Source organism: Pararge aegeria, chromosome 13 (genome assembly GCF_905163445.1).
Source record: "Pararge aegeria chromosome 13, ilParAegt1.1, whole genome shotgun sequence".
Lineage (NCBI taxonomy): Eukaryota > Metazoa > Arthropoda > Insecta > Lepidoptera > Nymphalidae > Pararge > Pararge aegeria.
In genome coordinates, this window is record NC_053192.1 from 5,780,516 (window position 1) to 5,807,533 (window position 27,018).

At 35.6% G+C, this 27,018-nt stretch overlaps 1 protein-coding gene across 1 annotated transcript in view; it reads left to right on the forward strand.

The window, feature by feature from the left end:
* Positions 1-8,149: 8,149 nt before the first annotated feature.
* LOC120628850 (olfactory receptor 4K2-like) overlaps positions 8,150-27,018 on the forward strand; it is a 32,879-nt gene continuing 14,010 nt past the window's right edge. Inside the window, exon 1 of the mRNA XM_039897489.1 lies at positions 8,150-8,284. Coding sequence (XP_039753423.1) covers positions 8,150-8,284 — 135 coding nt within the window. The remainder of the gene's footprint in view (positions 8,285-27,018) is intronic.

Here is a 27,018-nt window from a genome sequence, read left to right on the forward strand (position 1 = left end):
AAAAATTTTCCGCCCCACCTCTGAAACCTGTGGTGCCCATGAAAAGGAGCTATCCATAATAAGCCCAAGGTTTTTAACCGTATTGCAGTAAGGCAAAGCTACACCGTCAAAATAAACTGCTGGTAGATCATTGAGTCGTGTCAGTAGCCTTGGATTATCAATGACGATTACCTGTGACTTAGAAGGATTTACCGCAAGCCCAAAGGATTTGCACCAACTACAGATATTGTTTAAGTCTGAATTAAGCTTGGAGATAACAGAGGAAATCCCATCAACAGTTTCGGAAGCGTAAATCTGTAGATCGTCAGCATAGAAATGAAAAGATGAGGAAATAACAGAAGAGATAGAGTTGATGAAAACTGAGAAGAGAAGAGGTGACAGAACCCCGCCCTGAGGAACACCAGCAGTGAGGGGAGAAAACGAGGAACAAAAGTATTCTTTGTATTTGACCAGGATGTGAGCTATGCAAAAAGAAGGCAATTTTGAAAATACTCTTTGATTTTTGATGTTTTTTTATTGCACGATAAAAACTATGTTATCGTCATATATATAGTATTTAATATCTTTTAAATACTTATATCGAAGTTATAATTATTGCCCCATAATGTTTATGTATCAAAGAAAAAGCAAAGATATTTTTCTGATATGCTATTATTTGCATTACTTTGTGGCGAAAGATGATCAAAGCTCATAAGGAATATGAATTGAAAACTATCAACACGATCGCGGAAGTTCTGCGCTATTATATACCCCATTGGTTTCGCTAATTTTTGCGAGCAGTAGTAGAGCGTTTTCCGTATTAACCATTCTCTACCGCTCCACCTAGGAATTGTAGCGTCATGGGCGTAGCCCGGGGGGGTGGGCAGGAGAGGGCAGTTGCCCCTCCTGTTAATCTCACAGAAAATGTATGAACTCTCTTAAATACAGTTTTAGCTAAAAAAAATCCCAAAACATCCGAGGACGTGGCCTAACAAAACCTAAAAAAAATCTCAGTTGATCACTATCACCGTTTCTAGGCCTAGTGCCTAAGTGATAATTCGGATTAAAATTAAGCAAATCAGATCCTCTCCCAGCTTAGCATTGTATCAGTTATTATATTTTATAAAGTCACTTTAGAACTACAGTCAGCCTCAGCTTATAGGCCTAAGTACGAGTTATTGAAACTATCAGCAGGAACAGCTACAAAAGATGTTTTAAACCTCGTAAAAAATACGCAAATTCAGCAAAGTCCAAGTAATTCAGTCTCTTATTAGGTATGTTCGTTATTATTTCTCTTACTTATCTCTATCTCTATTGAAATGTATATCAGGTATAATAACCGCTGATATAGATATTAGACATTCCATGTGTGAAATTGAATTTCACCTCATAATTTGCGAAATTACATACTTAAATGTTTAAGGTGCATCACGTGGCATTCGTTATGCACTGTAGCTCTTAAAGTTATATGCGGGAAAAGCTTTGTTGTGTTGCTTTGCAATTGTGTGTTGACTCTACAAGTCACACAATTGTTAACACAGGGTAGTGTGTTTGGAAGGATCAGGATGGGCGTTGCATATTGTTTGCTTGTTTGATTAACAATTCATAATCAAGTTTATACAAATCAAAGGTTGCATTCTAATTAGCAACGTAAAGCCCTGCAGTAGTTTGACTGTGGCAAAGCAGGCGTCTGTAATGCTTCAGTAAATTTGAATGGTGCTAAGTCTCATGCATAAGTCTCGGGACTCTTACGATAAAGCTTTATTGTTATTTGACGGCCGATTGGCGCAGTTTGCAGCGACCCTGCTTTCTGAGTCCAAGGCCGTGGGTTCGATTCCCACAACTGGAAAATGTTTGTGTGATGAGCATGAATGTTTGTTTATTATAAGTATTTATGTATTATATTCATAAAAATATTCAACAGCTGTCTTAGAACCCATAAAACAAGCTACGCTTTGGGGCGATGTGTGTATTGTCGAAGTATATTTATTTATTTATCACAGCGAAATAAGAAGGGGTTAAAATAGATTACAGCATATTTATAAAGAAAAGTCAAAGTCAAATATATCTTTATCTAACATTTGTTCAACTGCAGATTTTGTTTTGAACTTATTTTTTTTACTCAAATCTGTGCATCCCTTCTTGTTTTAAATGCGAATAGTAGCGATGGCCCAGTGCGGATTGGTGGGCTGCACACGCCTTTGAAATCACACCATTATTAAAAACTCTCAGGCATACAGGTTTCCTCACGATGTTTTAATTCACCGTTAAAGCAACGCTAGGGGTGCGAGCTGGGTTTAGAACTCGGCCCCCGAAAGTGAAGCCGAAGCCCTAACCACTAGGCTATCAACGTATCGTCTCATATAATAAACGTATGCAAATAAATACTTTATAAAGAAAAAATAATAGTTCTTCAGCGGTCATTTTCAAAAGTAGCGTCGGGTTATCATATAAAATTAAATAACATGCTATTTTCCATACCAGAATTTTATATTATAGACATCTTCTTATTTTATAAAATAAAAATTCAGACCAAATTAAATTAAATTCACCGTAAGTAAACGTTTTCACGACTAACAACGTGAAACGATACCAAAATCGATTTTCCTCCAAACGGCGTCGAACCGGAGTTTTGTTTGGAATGAAAGCAAGATCTTGATTGAATTTACTCTCTTTATTGTTATAGCCGCAGTAACCGAAGTCGTATTAGAAAGTAAAAACACATTACATTTAATATTTGACGGCCGATTGGCGCAGTGGACAGTGCTTTCCGAGTCCAAGACGTTGGGTTCGATTCCCATAACTGAAAAATGTTTGTGTGATGGACATGAATCATAGAGCTTAACAATACGAGCCTAGGGTGGCCACCGAGGTGGTAGAATTCCCCCTTAATTAAAAAAAATAGGTACGGCAGAACTATCCCAGATTTTGTTTTGAAATTTTATTTTTTTTCCTCAAATCTGTGCATCCCTTCTTGTTTTAAATGCGAATAGTAGCGATGGCCCAGTGCGGATTGGTGGGCTGCACACGCCTTTGAAATCACACCATTATTAAAAACTAATCGACTTCTAAGCGGGGAGGTGGCTAATTATACAAAGATCTTAGGGGGATCGTGCCGGCGACAAGTCGATTAAAACTTTAATATAACATTGTAAGAATTTTGTATATGTACGATCAATGTTTTGCACTTCCGTGAAGAAATACTTCAAAATCACATATACACATCCAATTTCCTAACTTCGCTCGTCGGGCTGGAAGTGAAAATTCTCTAACAGAAAAGATACTACCTAATTTTTTTTTTATATAGTTTAGATGGAAACCGGTAGTCAAGGCATAATTTCTATTTATTAATAACTTTATTTGGGTAGGGTTTGTGAGTTTTAGCGACTATTATCAGAAGTAATTGATACTCATCTTGACCAACGGCTAAACGTGCTCTCCGAGGCACGGCGCTTACCTACACATCCTATTTCCTAACTTAGCGTCGGGCTGGAAGTGAAAATTCTTTAACAGAAAAGATTATTTTTTCGACCCTAAGAAAAAAAAAAATATGCGTTTATTCTGGTCTCAGAATCGTTATTCTTGTACTTGAGTTCGTTCAAGATACATAGATACATTGTTTTTCACTGTAGGGTGAAAGTAATATATTTTTATGCACCACAATAATACTATTTTTCATTTGAGCTTAATGCAGAAAGCTTTACGTATAAAATGTTCGAGCTTCCGGATAAAGTGAAGTGGCCTCCACAGAGCTTAACTTCTGATTAAAAAGCCTTTTATTTTTAAGTATTAAAGCGGATATGACACCGCATAACTAGAAATACTGAACTATTTCGAATTTGTTTTTTGTTCAACTTCGGCTTGAGAGGTTATTGTCAAAAAATACAAAGTTACCTTTTTAGCTGTTGCCCGCTTTTCTCATCCGCGTTTATTACGTTTTTTTTTACATTGGAATGAAACAAATGGTTTGTTTTAAATTTCAATTGTTAAGAAAAAACTATAAATTGTAAAGTCAACATCTCCTGAGGATCAGTTTTGGAGCGAAACGAGCGTAGAGGGTACATTGCCACACACACCGGGCACAATGCACTGCATACACTAACGGCTGCTTATTGGGTAGAAGCAGGCGTTACTTTGCGGAAATCCATAATATATTACGAAAATTAAGCTTAATTTGCTATACTCCGCGAACAGCAGGAGAATCTGTATGATGTAATTTATAAGTACTTCAATCCGTATACTCCACACCAAACAGATTCTTGGCAATGTACCCTCTACGCACGTTTCGCTCCGAAACCGGAGCATCCTCAGGAGATGTTGACTTTACAATGAATAATTGTTAAGTCTACAATTTTCATAATATAATGGCTGATTGAGGATTTTATATGTTCTTAATTCAATGCAGTAAATAGTATCGCTATCGGAAGTATTCTAACTATTTAATTGTTTTAAACGCATATAGCTCCGAAACATTAGCGGTGTGGACCGCGGATCAAACTCGGATTCTCCGAAGGGTAGGCAGAAGCTGAAGCTCTGACTACTAATCTTTTACCGCTTTATAATGGGTACTGCCTATCAAACCGCATTAGATCAGCATAAATAGGTACTTCACTAAGCTCTAAATATCTCTCTGCCAACAGAGCGGAGGTCAGTGAAACTGACGTGATCTGATTTTATTCATCTGCCGGAAGGCATAGGGTGAACAAATAATATTTCGTATTTACATTATAAACTACGGGTAGGCAAGGTATAAAGTTTCGTGTTTGATGGCAGTTATTCTTGCCACGGAATAGGAAGTATTTAATGCTCTTCGATTTGGGCAAGTTATCGGAATACAATAGAGCTCTGCATTTTGCTGGCACGTCAATTATACATATCTGAAGATCTGTATTCCAGGTTCAATGCCGAGGAGCAAGCGGTCCAGTCAATCCGAATAGAAAACATATTTATAACTGGTTATTGCACTTCAATTTCACAAAAACAAAAAATAAAAACACGGCTAAGTTGGTTGCGGGCTTTTTCTTAGACCAGGACGCGTTTGGAACCAACGTAGCTTTAGTTTTAAGTTTACAAATATGGTTATCGCCATCATCTCAATATTTCTCATCAAAATCAATTTACGCATCAAAAGTGCCACCTATGGGCCTACGTGAATAAAGATATTTTTGACTTTGACTTTGCCAATACATGTGAGACGGCAGTTAAATGCACAATAATCATGGAATCACCATGATTACTTTCCCCACCAAATGATATAGGCAATTATTTCGTATGTGACAAAATATGTCAATTATTGGCGACGAACATCAAATAAAATAAACAAACTTGTAATATAAATGATAGCTTTTGCATGAAAACGTTCTTATAATATTCAAGGACATGTCTGTTTGAGCTTCAGGTTTTAGCCCATAAGTGCTATCATCAGAGTCATGAATGCAGTGAGATGTTAGCATGTTAGTTCGAGGGATAGAGTCTGAATAATTACAATAATTCAACGCAGTTCTAACGGGTCTTGCCAACTTATATAAGGAGGAGTTAAGTTTTTATATTATTTGATATTATATTATGCATCAGAGCTCTTATTCTAAAGAATAAGAGCTCTGATGCGTAATATATGCCCTATTATCACAGATTGCGATAAAGACTGTGGTTAGAACGTGTCTTAAGCGCAATTTGTAAGGTGCACAAAACGCCAGTCTTTTTGTGAACTGGTTTCAAAATTTCCATCAGAAAATGCATTTCGTATTCCGATAAATATTTAACTGTTATAGAGAAAGACTAAAGCTCAAGCCTTCATTTCACCGATTTATCCAGAACCCAAATTCTGCTATTATAATTAAATCACAATGGTCGATAAATCACAAAAAAGGTAGAAAGGTATGCCTGTATTCAAGATGTCTATTCGGTTATTTTACTTAAGTTTTCTCACAATTAATTATTTGAAAAAAAAAATCGCGCACTGCTGATCTGCAACATGCCTCACAAATAAATTTGTTAGGCTCTTTATTTCAGATCATATTTGAATAATAATAAAAAATATATATAGTCTATGTATGATATTACTATTTTACTATAATGTAATAGTCCGACCACAGAGACAATAGTTATATTAGCAGACTTTTGAACCAAATGTTCACGGACTCCGATAGGTTCCTAGTCTCTAGAGGTAATAAAATCTCACTGCATGAGTTTATACAAGGGTTTTCGTGTTTGAAGAGCTGCCATTTGCAATTCACTTAATGTTCATATAATGTTGAATCAGTGCAATGCAAATAACACATATGCATATCTATGTCGCTATTTACCAAAATTTACCCTGTATTCATGCTTTGGATTCCAGATTAATAGCATTTACTCGAAACTCGGCAACTTGGGACGTGAGCATTGTGAACTCTAAGATGAATAGCTAGGTAGTGCAACACGGTAATTAAGGCTTTGATAAACAAAACCTATAATCCTGCTCCAAAATTATTGCATCCCTAATTTGAATATAACTTTCTCGCTTTTATCAATTTACTAAATATGGCAATAAACACATAAAATCATACTTTTATTGAATAAAAATGTTTTTTTTTTTATATGCTATGTAATAACTTAATTTCTACGGACGGGTACGTCCGTCGTAACTTCACGATGTAATTAAGATGTATCAAAAACAGTGTGCAAAGTTAATGAATGAATGAATGAATGAATATACTTTTATTGCACACCACAAAAAGGGCATACAAAAAAGAAAAGAATACAACAACAACGTATATAATTTCGCGGACTAATCCCTTCATAGCGATTTCTTCCAGGCAACCAATGGCGAAGAAAACAAATACAGAAAATGGCTTGGTGGTCATATACATATACCCATAACATAAATATTACTTAAATAAATATACCCATACTTAAACCCATACTTAAATAAATATATATAAAACATTATTTGTACCTAAAGACAAATAAATATGATATATAAAAATTATATTTACTTAATAATAATATAATAAATTAAATATTAAACTAAATAAATAAAGTAAATGATTTTCCTCGAACGAAAAAAAAAAAACAAAAAAATCTACATATTGAGAATTAAGACTAGAAAATTATATTTAGAAATTCTTTTGTCTTTTCAAAGCATATAAGACCGATTGTTAAATATTTTACTGAGACGGCTAGCCGAGAAAGCGTGTTCAAAACATTTGTCAAGATTAATCCCAGATGAGTTCCAAATTTGGTGCTATGAGATATTAATTAACTTTCAGTTCGGGGGCGTTGTTATAGGGACAATTGTGCCAGATCGTGGCCCAGTTTAGCGAGATATTTGAGCAAACTACACTAGCCTCTTGCCAAATATTCCACTGCTTAATATTTTGGGTTCTTAAGTACAATTCCTATACTGTTTATATGGGTATTATTTTCATTACTAGTTAATTGTTTTAAAGTATGGTAAAAGTTAATATTTCCGTTTTCCATAATAATATAAATAATGACGACTTTTAGTACCTTGTTTATGTTTATTTTTATTATCTATATGTTCTTTAAGTATTTATGTATGATTGAGTATATTATAAGTTTATTATTTTATATATTTTTCGTATTTGAGCAATTTTGTTTATCTATTTGAATTATGTTATAATAATTTTACACCACCTGTCCGCTCTCGTTCATCTTGTTCTGAGCCAAAGGTTGACTGGCAGAGATCGCTACTAAGCGATAAGGCCGCCTTTTGTATTCTACTTCTGTCTTTGTATTTCTATTGGTTTTTTTTATTTTCCTTACTTCATAGTGGTTTAAAAAAAAAGACTTAAAAAAACAATAAATAAAATAGGGATACAGAAACTAATAAGACTACGACGTAATGTTTGTATCCTCATTGTCATCTGGTACGTACTCATAAGACTAATTATGTACAAAAGTATTATCTTTCTTTCTTACATTGGTATATTACGTTACATTTCTAGAAATGAACTCTACTCTCTGCTATCTGAAGTAATTTTGCACCCTTACATGCAAAACCTCATTAAGATTTTGTAGTCTACTTTACAATAACATTTTTCTTCTTTCCAGATTCTAACGCTTCGAAATGCGATGGAACGCGGCAGCAGCAGTAAGATGAAGTGGCAGAACCTATCGTTATGCTGTAGCTAGACGGAGTTAGAAAAGGATAGAGACAGCCAGTGCCATGGAGATGAACGGGACGGAAGCTCGAGGCGAGGAGGCGGTGACGCTCGCTTTGAGTGTCGCCGTCACCGTCATCTCCGCCATCGGGTTGCTGCTCAACGCTTATATACTGTTTGTCATTATCATTACGAAACAGGTACGTGTCAACATCCTCATCATGATTGTTATTATTATTATCATCAACATTCAGTCATTATTTTCTCTTTAATATACAGACAGGTTCCAACGCTAGCGCAAGATTGCTTACAGGTTTTCCAAATATTTAATTTAGAAGAGTGTCTTCAAATATCGGCGGGCACGGAGCAATCTACGCTTTCCAAGTGGCAATTTTCCATCGTCAATGAGTAGCGGTTCTGGCGACAGATTGGTGCAGTGGTGCCATGGAGCACCTGATTTTTCTACCCTTGTGTACCCTTCAACGGCCAAGGCACACAATATTAACTATAATAATAAAGAAATTGCAGTAAGGAACCTTAGACTGCCACTAAGCGATTTAGCGTTCCGGTACCAAGTCACATAGAAACCGATTAGTTATGGGTTTAATAAAACTGCCAATTCATCTCTACTTTTTTTCATAATAGTGAGCGACCCGCTACCATAGTTTTTACTGAAATAAATCAGTTACTGCCCTAACAGCACATGCAAAATTGGATGCACTTTATTAGGTACGTGTCGCGTAGCGTAGGTACCATGGCGCGCGTCGGTCTTTTATCTTCAATAGAGTTGTTATAAGTAAACACTAAGAATGATTTGATTTAGTTTGTATGCAAACATAAATATGCTGTTTGATTTAATATTTTTACAGGGTGATTCCTTATAAAATATACTTAAGTATGTCCTAATTCAGTTACACATTGTATATGTTGTAGAAGAAAATAACTTAAAGTTTACACAAAGAAACAGTTTACTTAAAGAAGAAAAATCAATTCAAGCTAAAATAGTCTAAAAGTCTAAATCTTAAAAATTCAACTACACCAAATCTTACTTCAAAATAAATTAGGTGCCTAATCTCATTGGGTCCTTAAAATATTAATTCATGAATTAAACATACAGAGATGGGAAAATTTTGGGTATTATCTTTAAGTATCCTAACAAAGTACGCCATGTTAAACTAAATTAATCAAACGGTTCTTGCTTAAAGGACACGAGCGGTAAACATCTTAAATCTTTGATTCAGTCAGTCCCTACTTTAAAATTCTGGTTGTAATTCGGCTTTGTGCCATCTAAATCCACTCCCACTCAGTTTTCACGCACCCTACACACAATTAAGCTGCTTTTGAAATTCATTGACTACTATTTAAACTATGAGTAGACGTTGCCCGCGCTTGTCTCGGTTTTTCCCGAATTCCAAGGGGACGCGAGTTCTCTTTTCTTTATGCAAATTGTTGTCAGGATCGGTTTGGTTGTTAAACCGTCCATAGGCAATCAATAAATCAAATTTTTATCACACTTTAACAATTCCAGCATGTTTATCCAGAATTACAGAATCCTTTTAGTGTTATGACTGGCAATAGAAAATAAACTTTTGTATATACGAGTATGTAGGTATTGTATACAGATTATTATTTTAGTGCTATATATTTTACAATAATGTTTATAAATTACCCCTACACGAAATTGAGGAATGTATTCATTTCGGAATACCGTTGGTAAACACCTAGCCCACGCTATAAGCAGTCTAAATTATTTGCAGGGATCGTTATTTCATCATCATCATCATCATATCAACCGATAGACGACCATAGATCTTTTGAAGGGAGTTCCGAATTTCACGGTTTTGTGCCCCTTGTGTCCAGCGGCTCCCTGTTGCGCGCTTGATGTCATCTGTCCACCTCGTTGGGGTCGCCAACGCAGCGCTTACCAGTGCAAGGCTGCCATTCCAGCACCTTGGGGCCCCAACGTCCATCCGTTCTCCGAGCTATGTGCCCCGCACATTGCCACTTCAGCATTGTGACTCATTGAGCTATGTCGATAACTCTGGTTCTTCTACGGATTTCCTCATTTCTGATCGATCACGCAGAGATACTCCGAGCATGGCTCTCTCCATTGCCCGCAGAGTGACTCTGACCCTTCTTATGAGGCCCATAGTTGAGCGACCATGTTTCAGAAGCATAGGTCATCACTGGCAACACGCACTGTTCGAAGACTTTGGTCTTCAAGCACTGAAGAAATTTGGACGAAAACATGTCCCGAAGATCTTTATTTTTTCATTAAAAAAAAAATCTGATGTTCTAAAGGAAAATAAATTTCCGCGGTGGTCACATGTTTTTCATTTAGCAAGCAATCTTTAGAGTTATTAAAAGGATAATTAGATAGAGTTATTAAAAGTTCTAACGAGAACTGACGATGTTGACCGTAAACAAAATGCCTTTTGGAATTTCGTTCGTATTTTTTCTCTCTACAAGTTATGTTATGTGTTATGATTTTCGCCGAGTAGCCGTCTAGCCGACTAGCCGATTGTAGAGGCCGGCTAGTCTACCAAGCCGAATTACGGTTTCGGGGGTTAAAAGAACCGACTTTCTTCAAAAAAGAGCAGGTTGTCAATTAGGTTGTCTTTTATGTATGTTTGAGCATAACTCCGTCATTTATTAACAGAAGGATTTACAATTTTTTTTTGTTCGCAATGATTGTGATAATTTTGATGGGTGGCTAGTACCCCTTGTGATATTATTTATGGGTGGCTAGTACCCCTTGTGATACTATTTATGGGTGGCTAGTACCCCTTGTGATACTATTTATGGGTGGCTAGTAGGCCTTGTGGTACTATTTATGGGTGGCTAGTACCCCTTATGATACTATTTATGGGTGGCTAGTGGGCCTTATGATACTATTTATGGTGGGGTAACGAATTAAAAATAACGATCGAGTTTTGCTTTCTATAGCTGATTACTTTAAACCATTGAATATAAAGCCAGTCATAAATGAATTAAGTTGTTATATTTGCATGAAAGCGTGAACAGTAGGTACGTAAATTTCCTATATCTTTTATTCTCCAACCCTGCCATTATATTCTGACTATTTTTCGCCTTTCCATATGCTATATGATTGTATATTATATGAACCCTTCACCCACGCAGTTTACGCACCCTTTGTATATAGCAGCTTTATATTCAAGAGACACGTGTCACGTTGATGACAATGATATCGCAGAGAGAGACGCGTCTGTTCGATTCCCTTTAGTGATTCTTACAATCTTTAAAGCATTTAACGCTTTTAACTTTCGCATCTAATACAAAATCTTCAGATGACAGATTGAGTCTAGTAGTGCTATCCTTATCTACAGGTAAAAGTAGGAATAGGAGAGCATTGATAAATTCAATCTGACATCTTCATTTTGGTTTTTGATTTGGATTAGATTGATTATTATTCATTTCGGGAGCCAGTGTACAAGGAAGCGTTCTGAGATTTAATGTAGCTGTTATTCCGCGTGTTTTCAATCCCGCGGTAACTCTTGAATATTCCCTGAATAAAAATATATAATCATATCAGATGTGTTTGTTTGACGATTTTTATTCCAGGAAAACAAATGGTTCACCCAACTTTTTAAAAACTTAAACAGAAGCATGCCCGCAGTGGCAAGCAACAGCTAGCTAGTCTTTTAATTTAATTAAAATCTTAGAAACGAAATTACACTGAATTAGTTCGGTGGAAAATTAAAATTTATACATAAAAAGAATTTTCTGTTGTATCTCGGTCATCTACGGCTGCCATCTTTTACCTCCAATCTTTAGACACTCAGCTGGTCGACGTTTTCATATCCACTTGAATTTTACAATACTATCTTCCCACAATATCTTTGAACAGGTATATACTCTAACTAAGAAAGTGTCTTCTTTTCCATGGAAAATTGAAAAATCTATTCATATAAAACACAGTTTCCGTTTATTTATTGTTTGTCAACTCGGGTGATACGTTTAAATTCTAGCTGTATAAAGTTTCAAAAACTTGTCGAGAAGAAATTCTGTGGGAGAATTTATCTATCTCCAATCGTGTCTTTCGTTATCTTGAATCAGTAGGTTCAAGTTAGTACCTACCTATATTAAGCTTTGCTCTATTTCTGAGTGCTAGCTGGGCCACAACAATGGTTGATCTTATAATATTACTAGCGGACCCCCGCGACTTCGTCATTGTATGAGTCAATCGAGAAGCTAGAATATATCTAATGCTAACATCATAATCATCGTGGGTAGCTATATACCTACTATTATTTAACGTGGTATTTTAGTTGATACATACATACATCCATCCTCACAATCTTTCGCATTTATAATATTAGTAGGATGGTACGCATGCATTCGATCGCTGTCCCATACGCCTTGCAACTGACAGTTATTTGTGAAGAGTTATGTTCTTTATCTCCGACAATATTTATCAAATCCTTATTAAAATAGGACCATACATGCTTTATAGTATAGACTTTCGAATAAAAAAAGAATGATTAAAATCGGTGCAAATTTAACAGAGACATTTAGTAAAATTGATAAAAGTTTTCATCCCATTTCCCGGAGGAAACTTATTGTTTATCGGGATAAAAAGTAGCCTATATGTTGACCCGGAATATCAACTACCACTTTACCAAGTTTTATTTGAATCCGTTCAGTAGTTTTCACGTGATGCCCGGACAGACGGACAGACAGTACTGTCAGTAAAATTACCAGTAAAAAATTACGTATCAGTGAATAGCTAGCGGTAATAGCCCCGTCGTTAGGATTTCGGCCTCTCTTTCAGGGGCTTCGGATTCTATCCCCGAAACCCAAAATTTTTGATACACCGGTAGGAAAACATCGTTAGGAAATCTACGTAGACGGAACACTTACTTTTCTACTTTCATTCCTGAAAATTTTCTATTATCTCCTTAAAAAGTGCGATGCGCGTTCTCACAAAAAATAAATGAGTACTTCACAACTGAAATTCAATTACTCCTTTTGAATGAATAATGAGTAGTACGCAACGAACTCAGAATTGGTAGTACGTGATAAAAGTCCAATACACGAAACGCTCTGTTTAAACGACCAACAATTGGAATACGATTCCAATGGAATAATTAATGAACTAGACGTGATGCTAGATCTGTATGTGGCAAACCGATGTGAAACATTAATTTGTTTCCAGTCCTAAGTGGGTGTGTCCGTGTCAAGTAAGAAATAAAAAAGGGCGCCGGTAGGTATCTAGTGGACAATTTACACAATGAAATGTGTTCAGTATATCCGTTCCAATGCGTGTTCTCACAAGTTATAATATACCTAGTAGTACCACACTGCTTAAACTACGAAGCTTGGAATACAACTGTTCCTATGGAATAATTAATGAAATTTACTACTTAGTCGTGACACATGTTCAATGTGTGATCAGCCGATCTGAAACATAAATTTGTTTTACGTCCTTAGTAGATGACTCGTGTCACGTAAAAAGAGCGCTGGTACGCAGTGGACATTTTACTCAATTAAATGTGTTTAGTACATCCTTGACTCCATGGTCTTACAAGTTATAAATACTAAATAACTGAATTTAAATTGAACCTGTGGAATATAAAATGAAGCTATATGATGATATGTCCGATGGACTAATAAATGAAATACTAATAATCACTAGATGATGAAATTTACTTGATGTTAAGCCCTTTGGTGATGGCAGATCAGAGGACTCCCGTCCAGCAGTGGATTGTTATAGCCTGTTGATGTTAATGATAATAATGACTAGACGTGATACAAATTTTGTGTGCGGTCAGCCCCTGTGGAACGCTGGGTAAAAAAAAGCACAGTTTAAAATAGTATAATTATAATAATAATAATAATAAAGCCTTTATTTCCAACTTTAAGTCAATAACAATTTTTAGTCGTACATAGTAATTCATACATTTATTCATTGTAATTTTAGTCAGTTTGTGTATGTCAAAATTTTACATTCATTTGCTATCTTCAATTTAATCTTAATTATTTTTGTTATTTTTCTTTGTTCCTAACAGCCTTGATAATATCGTCACTCCAGCGACGCCGCGGCGGTCCTCTCGGTCGGCGATCTTCGCGTTTAAAATAGTATACAAGTTTAAAATTGTATACTATTTTACAATAAATTACCAGTTGATATCTTAGAGATGTCTCTGAAAAAGTTCAAAGTTTGTATTAAACGTAAGCTTATAGAAAAGTCCTATTATAGTATTAAGGACAACGTTAATGATAAAAATGCTTGGGTGTAAATTATTGCTCTAACCAGGTTGCTTCTTTAATAGTTTTTAAATGACAATATGAGATGGTGATAACAAAATAAAATAACAACCGGCAAGGTTTGTTGTGGGCTTCTTCTTAGACCAGGGCGCGTTTGGAACCCTCGTAGCTTTAGTTTTTAGTTGACGAATTATTTATTGCCATCACTCACTCCTATATCATGTTTTACATGAAATGTACGGATCAAAAGTGCCATCTATGTGCCTATTTGAATAAAGAAATATTTGACTTTGACTTTGCACTGGTACACAGGGGACCATTTACTCAATTACGACTTCGGTACGTACTCGTTCATACGAACACGGCGAAACAACTGAACTTAAATTGATCCGGTTGAATGAATAATGCAAATATTGTACGTGATAAAAATCCAACACAACGTGTCCACCCCCGCTGAAACGACGAATATTAGGAATACAATTCCAATGGAATAATTAATGAACTAGACGTGATACAAGTGCTGTATGTGGTCATCCGATGTGAAGTTAAAGTTGAAACATTAATTTGTTTCCGTAGGAGTCACGTAAAAAGGCGCTGGAGCATACCTAACCTGGTTAGGTTTTGGTTACAGCTAACCAGGTTGCTTCTTTAATAGTATTTAAAAGACAATGTGAGATGGTGATAACAAAAAAAACACCCGGCTAAATTTGATGTGGGCTTCTTCTTAGACCAGGACGTGTCTGGAACCCTCGTACATTTAGTTTTAAGTTTACGAATATGGTTATCGCCTTCATCTCACTACCCTGTGATTATCATGTAATGTACGCTTAAAAAGCGCTACAAATGGGCAGTGGCGTCCATAGAGGGTATGTACAGGGTATGCAGATGATATAAAATGAATTATATTAATCCAGTACGAGTTATAAAAACTTAAGGGTAGGCTTCTAATAACTCTTACAATGCCTATCATTAAGTTATTTATAACTCGTACTGGGGATTTTTATCATTTTATATAATCAGCCTACCGTGTGTATACTCTCTATGGACGGCACTGCATATGGGTCTACTTCAATAAAGACATTTTTGAATTTTGACTTCGACTCTCTCCCTTATGAGGGAAGGACTCTATAAAAAAAGGACACAGTAAATTAACTTACCCCGCGTCATTCACCTTCCAACGTATACACGGAAATATCTCACTACGTCTCTACTTCTGGTTAATCTCTGCGCTAAAATGCACAATTGCAGTTACATTCATTCGCAACTTCTTACAAACTAAACAGTTGGTCTAATTAAATTTAACTTTGAATTTTACGACCGTTCTCCCAACAGCTGTTTCAAGTTTTACAAATTGAAAGTTAAATATCACAAATAAAACTTTATTAATTTAACTTTAAAGGTTTTTTATGACTTTGGTTAAGATTAGGTTTTAAATTTTTAAGGTGGTATTGTTCCACGGGGGCATGCAAACATCGCATAAAGCAGTATTATTAAAAAAAAAAAATTACTTTCTTGTTTCAGAATTATAAACCTTATTTTAAGGACTTCATGTACAGACCATCCATTATTAACACTAGATTTTTTTTAGAACTACGATTTATACCTAGGAAGGAAGTAGGAACTACCAGTCGAATTAATAATTTTTTTCATATCGCTCTCTATTTTCTGTTTATATATCTCTCTACTTACTATACGATCACTGTATCAATATCGCGTATGTAAACGGGTGATGATAAGCAGCCATAACACGTGGTCTCTGCTTTGATACGATCCGCGATTCGTCAGCTTTTGTCCCATCATCAGAGGTGATCTAACTCGGCCAGAGAATTTCCTGCGCTATCTAAGTTGACACATCCGAAAAATTTTATACGCGATCATCGATGGAGTTAACTTCCACGTTAACGTCCACAATGTAATGCTAACCTTGATACGGTAAGACCAACTACGGTTATGCGGTTACGATGATCGGATCGGGAAAATTATACATATCTGCTGGACCAGGAGTTGCCTGGTGTATGCCTCTTCAGTCTTTGTGTAAAGTTACACATATTATGGACAGAAGCGTGCACTTAATGCATGCACAAAAGCACTGCCTACCCTAAAAGATGTATAATTCGCATTGCATAGGAGGAAGATTTTCCAATTTTATGCTATCTTCCTGCTTCCAAATATGAAAATCGAAAGGATATTATTGCAATGCGTATTGGAAAAAACGGAGTTCAATGCAAAATCTCTAAATATGCCTATATTTGTGCAAATAAAACTTTAAATTTTAAAACAAGAAATGATTAATAAAAAAACACATTTACAAAAACAAACATGATAATTACAGCGAAAAAAAAAAACTAAATCTCAAACTAAATCTAAATCACGCAACTGATGCTTCTAGTAACAATTTAATTAAAGGAGATTTAGAAGATATTCGAAAAAGTGAAGACGTTGTAGATAATAAAACTTTGTCCTCTTTTCTCATATCAATATCCATAACGGATTCTAAATCCCTTCCTTAATTTATTCTTTGACCGAATTTGTGTACTCGATCTATTCTGGTTGCTGACTTCATTTTTAGATTCCTTTACTTGTACGACGCTAGCAGCCAAAGTTCGTTCGAGATTTCGCTTCTTTCGTAATGGAATACCTTTTATTTCATCTTCATAGTCTTCATCCGTTTTATCGTTAAATTTTATTGTTCTAATAAAATCAACTTCTTTAATGCTAAAAATAGAATTTCAAACTAAAGTTTTGAAACAGTTTTTGACTAAGGTTTACTTAAAATTAATTACCTTTGGTGTACAAATCCAGGACTAGTGAACATTAGTTAAAAACTACTTATTTTATCGCTTCCATCCGAATGTGTTTTGGAACCTCCTGTGGAGGCTTCTTTGGTATTCTCCATTTATATGATTGGTTGATTTGGTCATCTGAAACGGCTTTGCGCAAAGGGTTGATGTTATAAGGTGATGCGTTTTGGGGAGATACTTCGAAGGGCGGTATATATTTCATGGCATGTCCGCTTGACAGTGGGTTGCCAAAGTGTCTTCTGATATAATTAGGATCCTGAGAGTAAAACAAGCTTTTTTGAACACTCAAGCATAATCCTTAATTGATAATAGCATATGGTTGTTACTTAGTTCGTGTTTACGTGGGTAAAACAAATCAATCAATTCTAAATCTATTAACAAGATGCAAGTTACTAAAATAAAAATATTATTTATGTTGAAGCTTTTTAGCCTTGCATCGGTTACATAGAACCCGGGAGAACGGTTCCTACCTGCTTCTTAATGTCCATATATAAGATTTATGCGAGTAAGTGCCTAATCTCAATAACACAAGGTAAGTTGCGCATATTATAGACACAATTTCGCATTGGTAATGGATGTGGAATTTAACTATAAATCCCAAAAAAACTTAATTTATTAATAAATCCACATACATGCATATTTCGCCTGGTGGAAGGTTTCGAGCATGCTAGCCATGCCCGAAACTTTCCTACCTACCTACAACAACGTACCGGCGTTAGCGTTCCGGTATGATAGTGCTAAACCACCGATTAAGAAAATGTGTTTAATATAACTGCCGTTTCCCTTAAAGGTTAGTTCGCTACAATCTTAGATAGCATCATCACTTACAATACTACCAGGTGAGAGCAGTTAAGGGCTTATAAAAATTAATAGTTATTATAGCTCTATCTAGCCCCAAAGTAGGCGTAGCTTGTGTTATGGGTACTAAGATGACTGAAGAATATTTTTATGAATAATAGACATAAATACTTATAAGGGCGGGTGGGTGTTATAATGGGTGTTGTACATTTAATATACATATACAACACCCAGGCACAAAAACTTTCATGCTCATCACACAAACATTTTCCAGTTGTGCGAATCGATGGCCTGGGATTCAGAAAGCCGGGTCGCTGCCCACTACGCCAATCAGCCGACAAAGAAGCTGAAACATTAAACTCCTTTTTTGGGTACTCGTGAGATTAAACAATCACACAGCAATTCACTTAATGTTATCAAACATAGTTATTAAATATCACTCACTTCCTTGCTTCTCTTTGTTGTTCGGCGACGCGCAGCGGCAGCCTTTCTCATATTAATGGCGCTTTGAATTGCCTCCGGCTGGTCGAGTGATCCGCTCTCAAAAGGTTTTACAGTCTGAATCATAATAAGTACCTATTATTACAATATATATATATATTTTATGTTTATAGACGAGCGCTTGACTGCAATCACAATCAATCACAATAAATACTTATTAATGTATGTATATGTATATGAGCGAGATAATGAGCCTTAACAGCATGTAGCCTTAGTATTGCTAGAGCCCTTTCTTTTGACGGCCTATCGGCGCAGTTTGTAGCGACCCTGCTTTCTGAGTCCAAGGCCGTGGGTTCGATTCCCACTACTGGAAAATGTTTGTGTGATGAGCATGAATGTTTTTCAGTGTCTGGGTGTTTATATGTATATTCTAAGTATTAATGTACATTTTTCATAAAAATATTCATCAGCCATCTTAGTACCCATAACACAGGCTACGCTTACTTTGGAGCTAGATGGCGATGTGTGTATTGCCGTAGTCTATTTATTTATTAATATTATTATATGCTACAAAACTTTGCGATATAAAATAACGGATCTTATATCGCCATGTTAGAAGATACCTTTTTTTCACTGGCATAAGTTCCTTTATCATTAATAAAAGAAAAATTAGGAGTTTTAAACACCCGACGCATAAAATGAACTCTAAAAACTAAAAAACAAATTTTGAATCGATCGGACACAAGAAAGTTAGTCAATCTGCTGATTTTCAAACAGCTGAACAGATTTTAATGAAACATGGCTAAGAACACTCAGGATAAAATTATCTATGACATAAATAATACTAATAGAAAATCAGTTGATCCGTTTGGGATCTACGATACCACAGACAAATACACAGACAGCCTTTTAACTTACAACACCCCTCTCTTTTTTGCGTCGGGGGTTAAAAATAGCCCGCCTGGGTTGATTCTTGCGCCATAACAGCATTTAATATTCACAACTTAGTTTAATACGATATTAATATTAGAACAATTTAAGCAAAGCAAATAAAAACCTCATCTTTATGGACTACGGGGGTCGTAGTAGCACTGGGTGGAGTGATTTGATCCAGTGGGCTTGCCGTAAACCTCATCAGTGAACCTTCGAAGTTGTGCTTATGATTCGACTCGTATATTGAGTCTTCTAACCTTCTACCAGACCTCAGGGACGTTGGGTCATTGGGACCTCCGGCCATTACTGCGAAATAACAGTTATAATAAGTTAATAACCTAGGGTGACGGCAGATCAGGATACAGTTGTCACCAAATATCATTAGCCGCCGGTGTAGAACGAGGAGAGCTAACAGGCAGTAGTATACTCTGTTCTGCTACTACTACCGTCGACAGCGATTATAAACCCCGGCTATGGGCAAACAAGGGAGGGTTAGAAGCAGTGGCGTGCATAAAGGGTATGCACAGGGTATGCATATGATATAAAATGAAGAAAATCTCCAGTACGAGTTATAAAAAACTTAGGGATAGGCTTTATAAGAGTTATAAAAAGCCTACCCTTAAGTATTTATAATTTGTACTGGTTATTTTCTTCATTTTATATCATTTGCATACCCTGTGCATACCTTCTATGCACGCCACTGGTTAGGAGAGGCCTTCATAAAAACTTAGGGATAGGCTTTGTAATAGTTATAAAAAGCCTACCCTTAAGTATTTATAATTTGTACTGGAGATTTTCTTCATTTTATATCATTTGCATACCCTGTGCATACCCTCTTTGCACGCCACTGATTAGGAGAGGCCTTTAGTCTTCCAGTGGACTGTTAAAGGCTATTGATGACGTAAAAAATTACAAAATATTACAATAACCATTGAACACTAGATAATAAACAGTCAATAGTTAAAGCACGTGCTACAAACAAAAAAAGAGCCTTACAACCTCTATCATGCTCTTATAAATTTGAACTCTTTGTGCTCATAATTATTTAGGAAGACTTCGTTGACGCGGGATGATGAACCTATAAAACAAAAATATACGAAAACAATCTTCTGTGGCTGAAACTTTGCCCTTAGCATGTTACTATGCATAAACAATAAATAGCAACAATAGCATGTTTATTATCTCCTAAACCGTGCTTCCAGAACTTTTTAGGAGATAATAATAAATAAAATACGTACGAGAGCGGGAGGTTACGTTAATGATACTTATGAACTAAGATACGCTACGTTGGCGCGGATGATATATGCAAAAGGAAAACAAATAGCACAAGTGTAGAATAGAGTAACTTTCTGCACGCTTAACACGCGTGGAAAAGTCTACTTTTTGAGCGAGATATGTATTGAAAAAAAAATCTTTTGGAATTTGTACATTCTGATACGAAATTTTGTTCTTACTTAAATAAAATAACCTGTAACCCCCTAGCAATATGAAGTTAATGCACAAAGCTACATGCATTTAATTCTGATGAGTAGTGTTCGAGTTTGGAGGGATCGTATGAATATACATTAAAACACATTCAATAACACAATTTACTCGTCCGTGAAAGTGAAGGTTTTCCTAAATAAACTACTCTACTACGTGTATATTTTCAGAATTAAAACAATTTCATTTGAACTCTGTTTAATTGAAATAAATGTTTCGTCCTCATTTTACTTGTTTCTGGCCTCTGATACGGGGAACGGTAAGACGATGCTAACGACCAGGTACGTTAGTAAAATGAGTCTTAAAGATAAGAGGTAACAGCGGAACAAACAGACAAATACTGTGAAAGTCTGAATCTTCATAACACTTCCGCAGACGAGTAAACAACACGAAGTCGTTAGATATTAGATTGCACGTCGATAATCTGCCTACGGGAAGTAAAATTAAATTACAAAAATAAACCTGGAAAAATGCCAAAACATAATTTTATAGTTACTACTACATTTTGTACGTGTGAATAGTTTTTAGCGTCGCCCCGTTATAACGTCATTACCTAGTAATATATTATTTATCTTTCTGACAAATATTATCGTTCACATTTCATTTTAGCTCATTATAATCGTAGCTCTCACAGTAGGTAATATTTAATTCTATTTGAATAATAAAAATAAATTATATTTTACATTGAATATAAGTTTTTAATAAACGAGAAAAAATTATTTACTTAAGAGTATAATTTACAGACATTACTGTTTAATAATTAATTACAAGACAGAAAACAACGTTTTATAACATGGTCGCTGTCACTTTGATGGTCTTTAATTTTCGAAGTAAATTGTTCGTCAATCGATTTCATGATGGGAGGCTATTGGTCTGGCAGTGAACTATTATTGATGAAGTTTACTCCTTTATTTGGAATATGTTACTGCAAGCCCTTACACAAATACACAGGTATTGGGCTACAACCAAGAAACTCAAGAGGCTTCTCTTACTTAAAATAATTTAATAAATTATAATTTGATCAACTAATTTTGTTCAGAGTTGTTTTCTGCTTGTAACATAGTAATTCCTCTGTTTTGCTTGGACTCTGAAACTCTGTTTCTTTTTTTTGGATGGCGTTAATTACTGTAACACAGTTTATACCTATGCAGAATCATCGTTTTCATCTGTTTATGTTCCCATTGTCGTTACTACTACTAAATAAATGTATTAAATTTATGAATATGCGGTCATAGCCCAGTGGGTGGCGCACACTTTTAACTTTTTAAGTTATGTGCGTCTTAAGCAATTAAAACATCACTCGCTTCAACGGCGAAGGAAAACATCGTGAGGAAACCTGCATACCTGAGAGATCTATCTCCATAATGTTCTCAAAGGTGTGTGAAGTCCACCAATCTGCATTGGGCAAGCATGGTGGACTAAGGCCTTAACCCCTTCTCATTCAGGGAGGATACCCATGCCCTGTAGTGGGCCGGTAATGGGTTGGGACGATGATGAAATATTAAAAATTACACTCTGGCACAAAACAGTAGCTTGTGGAAATCCCTACAAAAGACTATGTCCAGCAGTGGATGTCCTGTATTTGAAATTATGGTGAATTTATTGAATGAAACTTACGTTTGTCTTCTTTTATATATCCATCAATGTAGATGCCCACCGCGTCGCCAAGTCATGTCATCTGCGATCTTGTCATCGAAGATACCTCGCTTCAAATAAACGGACACGTTTGTCTCTGAAAAAAAAGTTATACATCCTTATGCGTCAAACGATTGGAAGGGAGAGTATATTGGTACACCTATATAAATTTGTTGGATGACAGCCAAACGCAATTTTAAACTGTTTTTGATTGTACTGATTTAAGCGATCGAAGTAACCCGTAATAACATCGTTTTGTAAAATGCTTAGGTTTTTAAAACAAGGGAGAACCCTTCTTTAATCTACAATTAAATTAAACAAAATAACAAAAATTAAGTGACGGGCTTCGGCATAACAAAGCATATGCAAAAAAGACAGAAAACTGAGATAGACGTTCCGTAAGTTGGTTCGTTATTTGGCGGGAAAATGCATAAAATGATAGTATTCGATTTACTTAACTATCTCTATAATCAATAAAGAATATCTCATCAATAAGAAATTCTTGACCTACCAATGCATACATTTAAAAAATGTGTAAAAACGCATCTAGTACAGCGAGGTTACTATACATTTGATGAATTCCTCAATGACAAGGTAGAATGGAAGCAGCCAGCCTCGCTCTCATCTCCCGCAAGATAGCAAAATGATTGTAAATGTTGATGTTGGAAAAGAGCAACTACTGAGTTTCTTGCCGGCTCTTCTCGGTAGAATCTGCTTTCCGAACCGGTGGTAGAGTCACACAAACATGCATACTTGACGTTTCAAAAGTGCTTATATTAGGCCTACTTGAAATAAATGAATTTTGAATTTTTTTTTTGAAAAATATATGCGTAATTTATAGATTTTTTACTTAGCAACATTGCTATTGTCGAAAAATATTCATATAGTTTTTATCATATAACAACTTTGTTTGGCAACTTATCAACATATTACAGATAGATTAAATATAGGCATACGTAACGTAAGGCAATTCAAGTTTTGTGGCGTGTGAAAAGTGTGACTGAACTTCTTCCAAGGACAATATTGTTTTGAATTTTTTTTTTCTTTTATTGACAAAAAAAATATTTTAATAAGTAACCTAATACACTACGCTATCCTGAGAAACGAAACAGTTCATGTAAAGATAGCGTAATCAAATGTAGCACGGAAAACCTTTCAAGTCGATGTATTCGGCTAACGAGTAGTTGTAGCCGAGGGCGACACCGGACATGCAGGCAGTCAAGAAGGAACAGCATACAGCTGAGCTGATGCAGCAAGACATCGTGAAAGTCTAAATCCTGCAATAAATTACATCCAACGTTCAATGACGTTGACGGTCGATTAGCGCTGTGGGCAACGACCCCGCTTTCTGAGTCCAAGGCTGTAAATTCGATTCCCACAACTGGAAAATGTTTGTCTGATTACCATGAAAGTTTTTAAGTGTCTGGGTGTTTATCTGTAGAAGTAACTTACGTATGTTAATCATAAAAATGTTCATCAGTCATCTTAGAACCCATAACAAATATTAATAATAACCTATCTTTATGATAAATTTTAATTTTAATTTAATGTTACTTATCAATCTGTTATAATAGCTTAATTCATGTTTACATTATCATTTTTAATAGTTTTTAGTTTAATACTTATTTTAGTTTTTATTTTTTATAATTTGACCGGAGATAAAAAAGATACTGCTGTATACACGTATACTTGATTCATGTCTGTCCAACTGTCCACTTTTACATACTCCATCCCGTCGTGTCGTAATGACACTAGACAGAAGTTTTAATTCTAATACAATTTTTTTTATGAAAGTTGTTACAATTAATTGCTGGTGTGTCTTATGCATAAATAAATAACACAAGCTACAAATTTACTTTGGAGCTAGGTGAGTGTATTGTCGTAGTACATTATTTTGTATAAATGATGACTGTTATTATATAATTCAGTTTTTGTCCATCATTTAACCTCTTAAAATAAATAATGCATGCTGACCAGCCTTTAAATGTTCTATACAATGTTACCTAACAAGTTTTGTTATTTTCTATTTTGATGTGGAACTGGCACAAAGGATTGAAAAAATAATTATTATATATTGGACAGCAATAACACAGAATTAAGGATTCAATAAATCTAAATTACCATAGGAGATAATTAGGCAGATACCTTTTTTTTAACCCAACCGCTATCCTAACTTTTTTTAGCGTAGACCGATGCGACACATCTCGGAACGGATGGTAACTAGCCGTGGCTGAAGCCTGAACAGTGAAAATTCAGAAGATTTTCTTACAACGCGGGCCATATTGTAGTGCACAAGTGTGTGTGCGGAAACACAGTTGCATCCTGTATTGAAATATAGGAACACAGTTGCATCCTATATTTCAATATAGGATGCAACTGTGTCTATTTCATTGCCTGATGGGACGGCGGCATCTCCGACCCTAGCGGAAAGAGAACAGGTGTATGACGGACAGCTTAACATATGGTGACTCATTCCGTCCCTCCGACTAGCGGGGGTCCCCGGTGAACAACCGTCAATTTCCAAACTCCAAGCTAGTGCTAAGAATTTCTTGATAGAAAGCCCCAATAACTACTATGCATTGCCCGACATGCTAACCACTATACCAGCGAGACAGTTTCTGGCTGTTGTTTAAGTTAAGTACAATAAAACTAAGAAATTTTTTAATAAATTTTAAACACGGCAAAGTTAAAAGCTCCTTATATTTCAAAAGCACTCTTAAAAAGAGATATCTCAAAGGTATTGGCGTTCCAATCGCGGTCCACTCGGAATACTCGAGGAATATTTTGTGCACCTATGCGTTTTGGAATGATTTAATATTTAGCCGCACTCGTTACTAGTACTTTTAGTTTTCTTTAATGCAATGATTACCACTTTTTTTCGTCAGGATATCAGTTTAATTACAATAACAGTTTATTTATTTAGCACTATCTTCAACGTTAAATTAATTATATGATGTAATTTACAAGTTTGGGCGCAGAAATTTTTAATGAATTTCTAATACATGTTGGCCACAGTAAAGTAGGGCAACCGATTTTATTTAAAATGCTCTATAATACTAAATTACTGAATAAAAGCATTGCTTAACGAGGTGTTACTGAAATGTTTTATTAAATTCATTTCCTCGTGGATGTTACCGTGCCATGGGGAGACGTGGTGGTTATGTCTGACTCCTGCCGATCAAAATCCAAGCGATGAAAAACCCTTTCGCACCCACGATCCAGCCAGGGGTGCCCGCAGGTAGACCCTCCTCTGGGACATATTTAAAATGATCCTACATAATGCCCAAGGTGCACCGGTAATACAGAGTGGGGATTCTATCTGGTCTCCACAGGACAAGGAATCGCACACAAAAAAAAACACTAATGCCGCGTAAACTAGTAATCTTATATTTTTTCCTGTATTTTTTATGTGTTGTACATTCAAATTGTACTCATTCATTCATTCACATAAACACATCCCTGTCCATAACGAATCCTCAGTCTTCGCCTAGGGACTAAAGCTTGCGTAAAACTCTCACCCAAAAATTGTATCCATTTTATTATAGCTCTATCTTCTCCTTTCAAATGCCCAATAACAGTCCAGTCAATGCCTAGTTAGAATTTTTGAAATAGTCTCAACTTTTGTTCATAAATTTTGAGAGAGGAAATATAAAAGCTTTGTGTAATAATTCAAAGGAGCTGTTTTAAACATTTTCTCGGCGATATTAGAATTCCATTCATGGCTGCGTTTAAAATATTTGAGAAAAATTCTATCTTTGCCAGTTCATGGATTATTTTACCGCTTTCATAGTCCTCAGCTTTCATATAACCCTCTGCTGGGCATAGGAGTGCGGGATTACGAGCTCAGTACCTGTGCCACCATTTTTGTGTGATGAGCATGATTGTTTTTCAGTGTCTGTGTGTTTATCTGTATATTATTAGTATTTATGTGTATTATATTCATAAAAATATTTAACAGCTAACATAGTACCCACTGGCTAGATGGCGATGTGTGTATTGTCGTAGTATATTAAAAAAAAAACCTGTCAATGAGAGCGTCATGCGTGCGTACTATGGGGCGACAGAGGGGGAACTAACCTCACTTTGTGCCGATCTAGATATGTATTATTATTATCTGTATTATTTTATATATTGTAATGAATATATAACTGTATGTATGTTTGTATTATGGCTATATACGGCCTTTCAAGTGTCTCACTGGCTCCGTTCGAAAAGATAGCCTGGAAGAGATCCATGTTAGTATTAAGGTCCCCTTTTGCGTTTTAATTATGTTCATTTTGTCCTGGTCTTTTTCCGTTATACAGTAAAGTTATTTAAATGAAATGAAACGAAAACTCTTAAATTATTCATGACAATGTGATGCAAGCTTTACTTTTCAAGGTTTTTTCTCCAAAGAGTGCTAGTTTTGTATCGGCACGTGTTCAGTGTCGTTTTATAAGTGGGTACGACAACCTAGTTTCAGCCTGCGACCTTTCGCATTTCCATTCAAGTACTGCCTTAGTATGTACACACCTGGGGCAACTTCAACTTTATGAAAGCAAACGAGGACTATCTTACTATGCTTCAAGATCCTATTTTAGTCACATAGAGTGTTGTTAGCCAATTATATAAGTCTT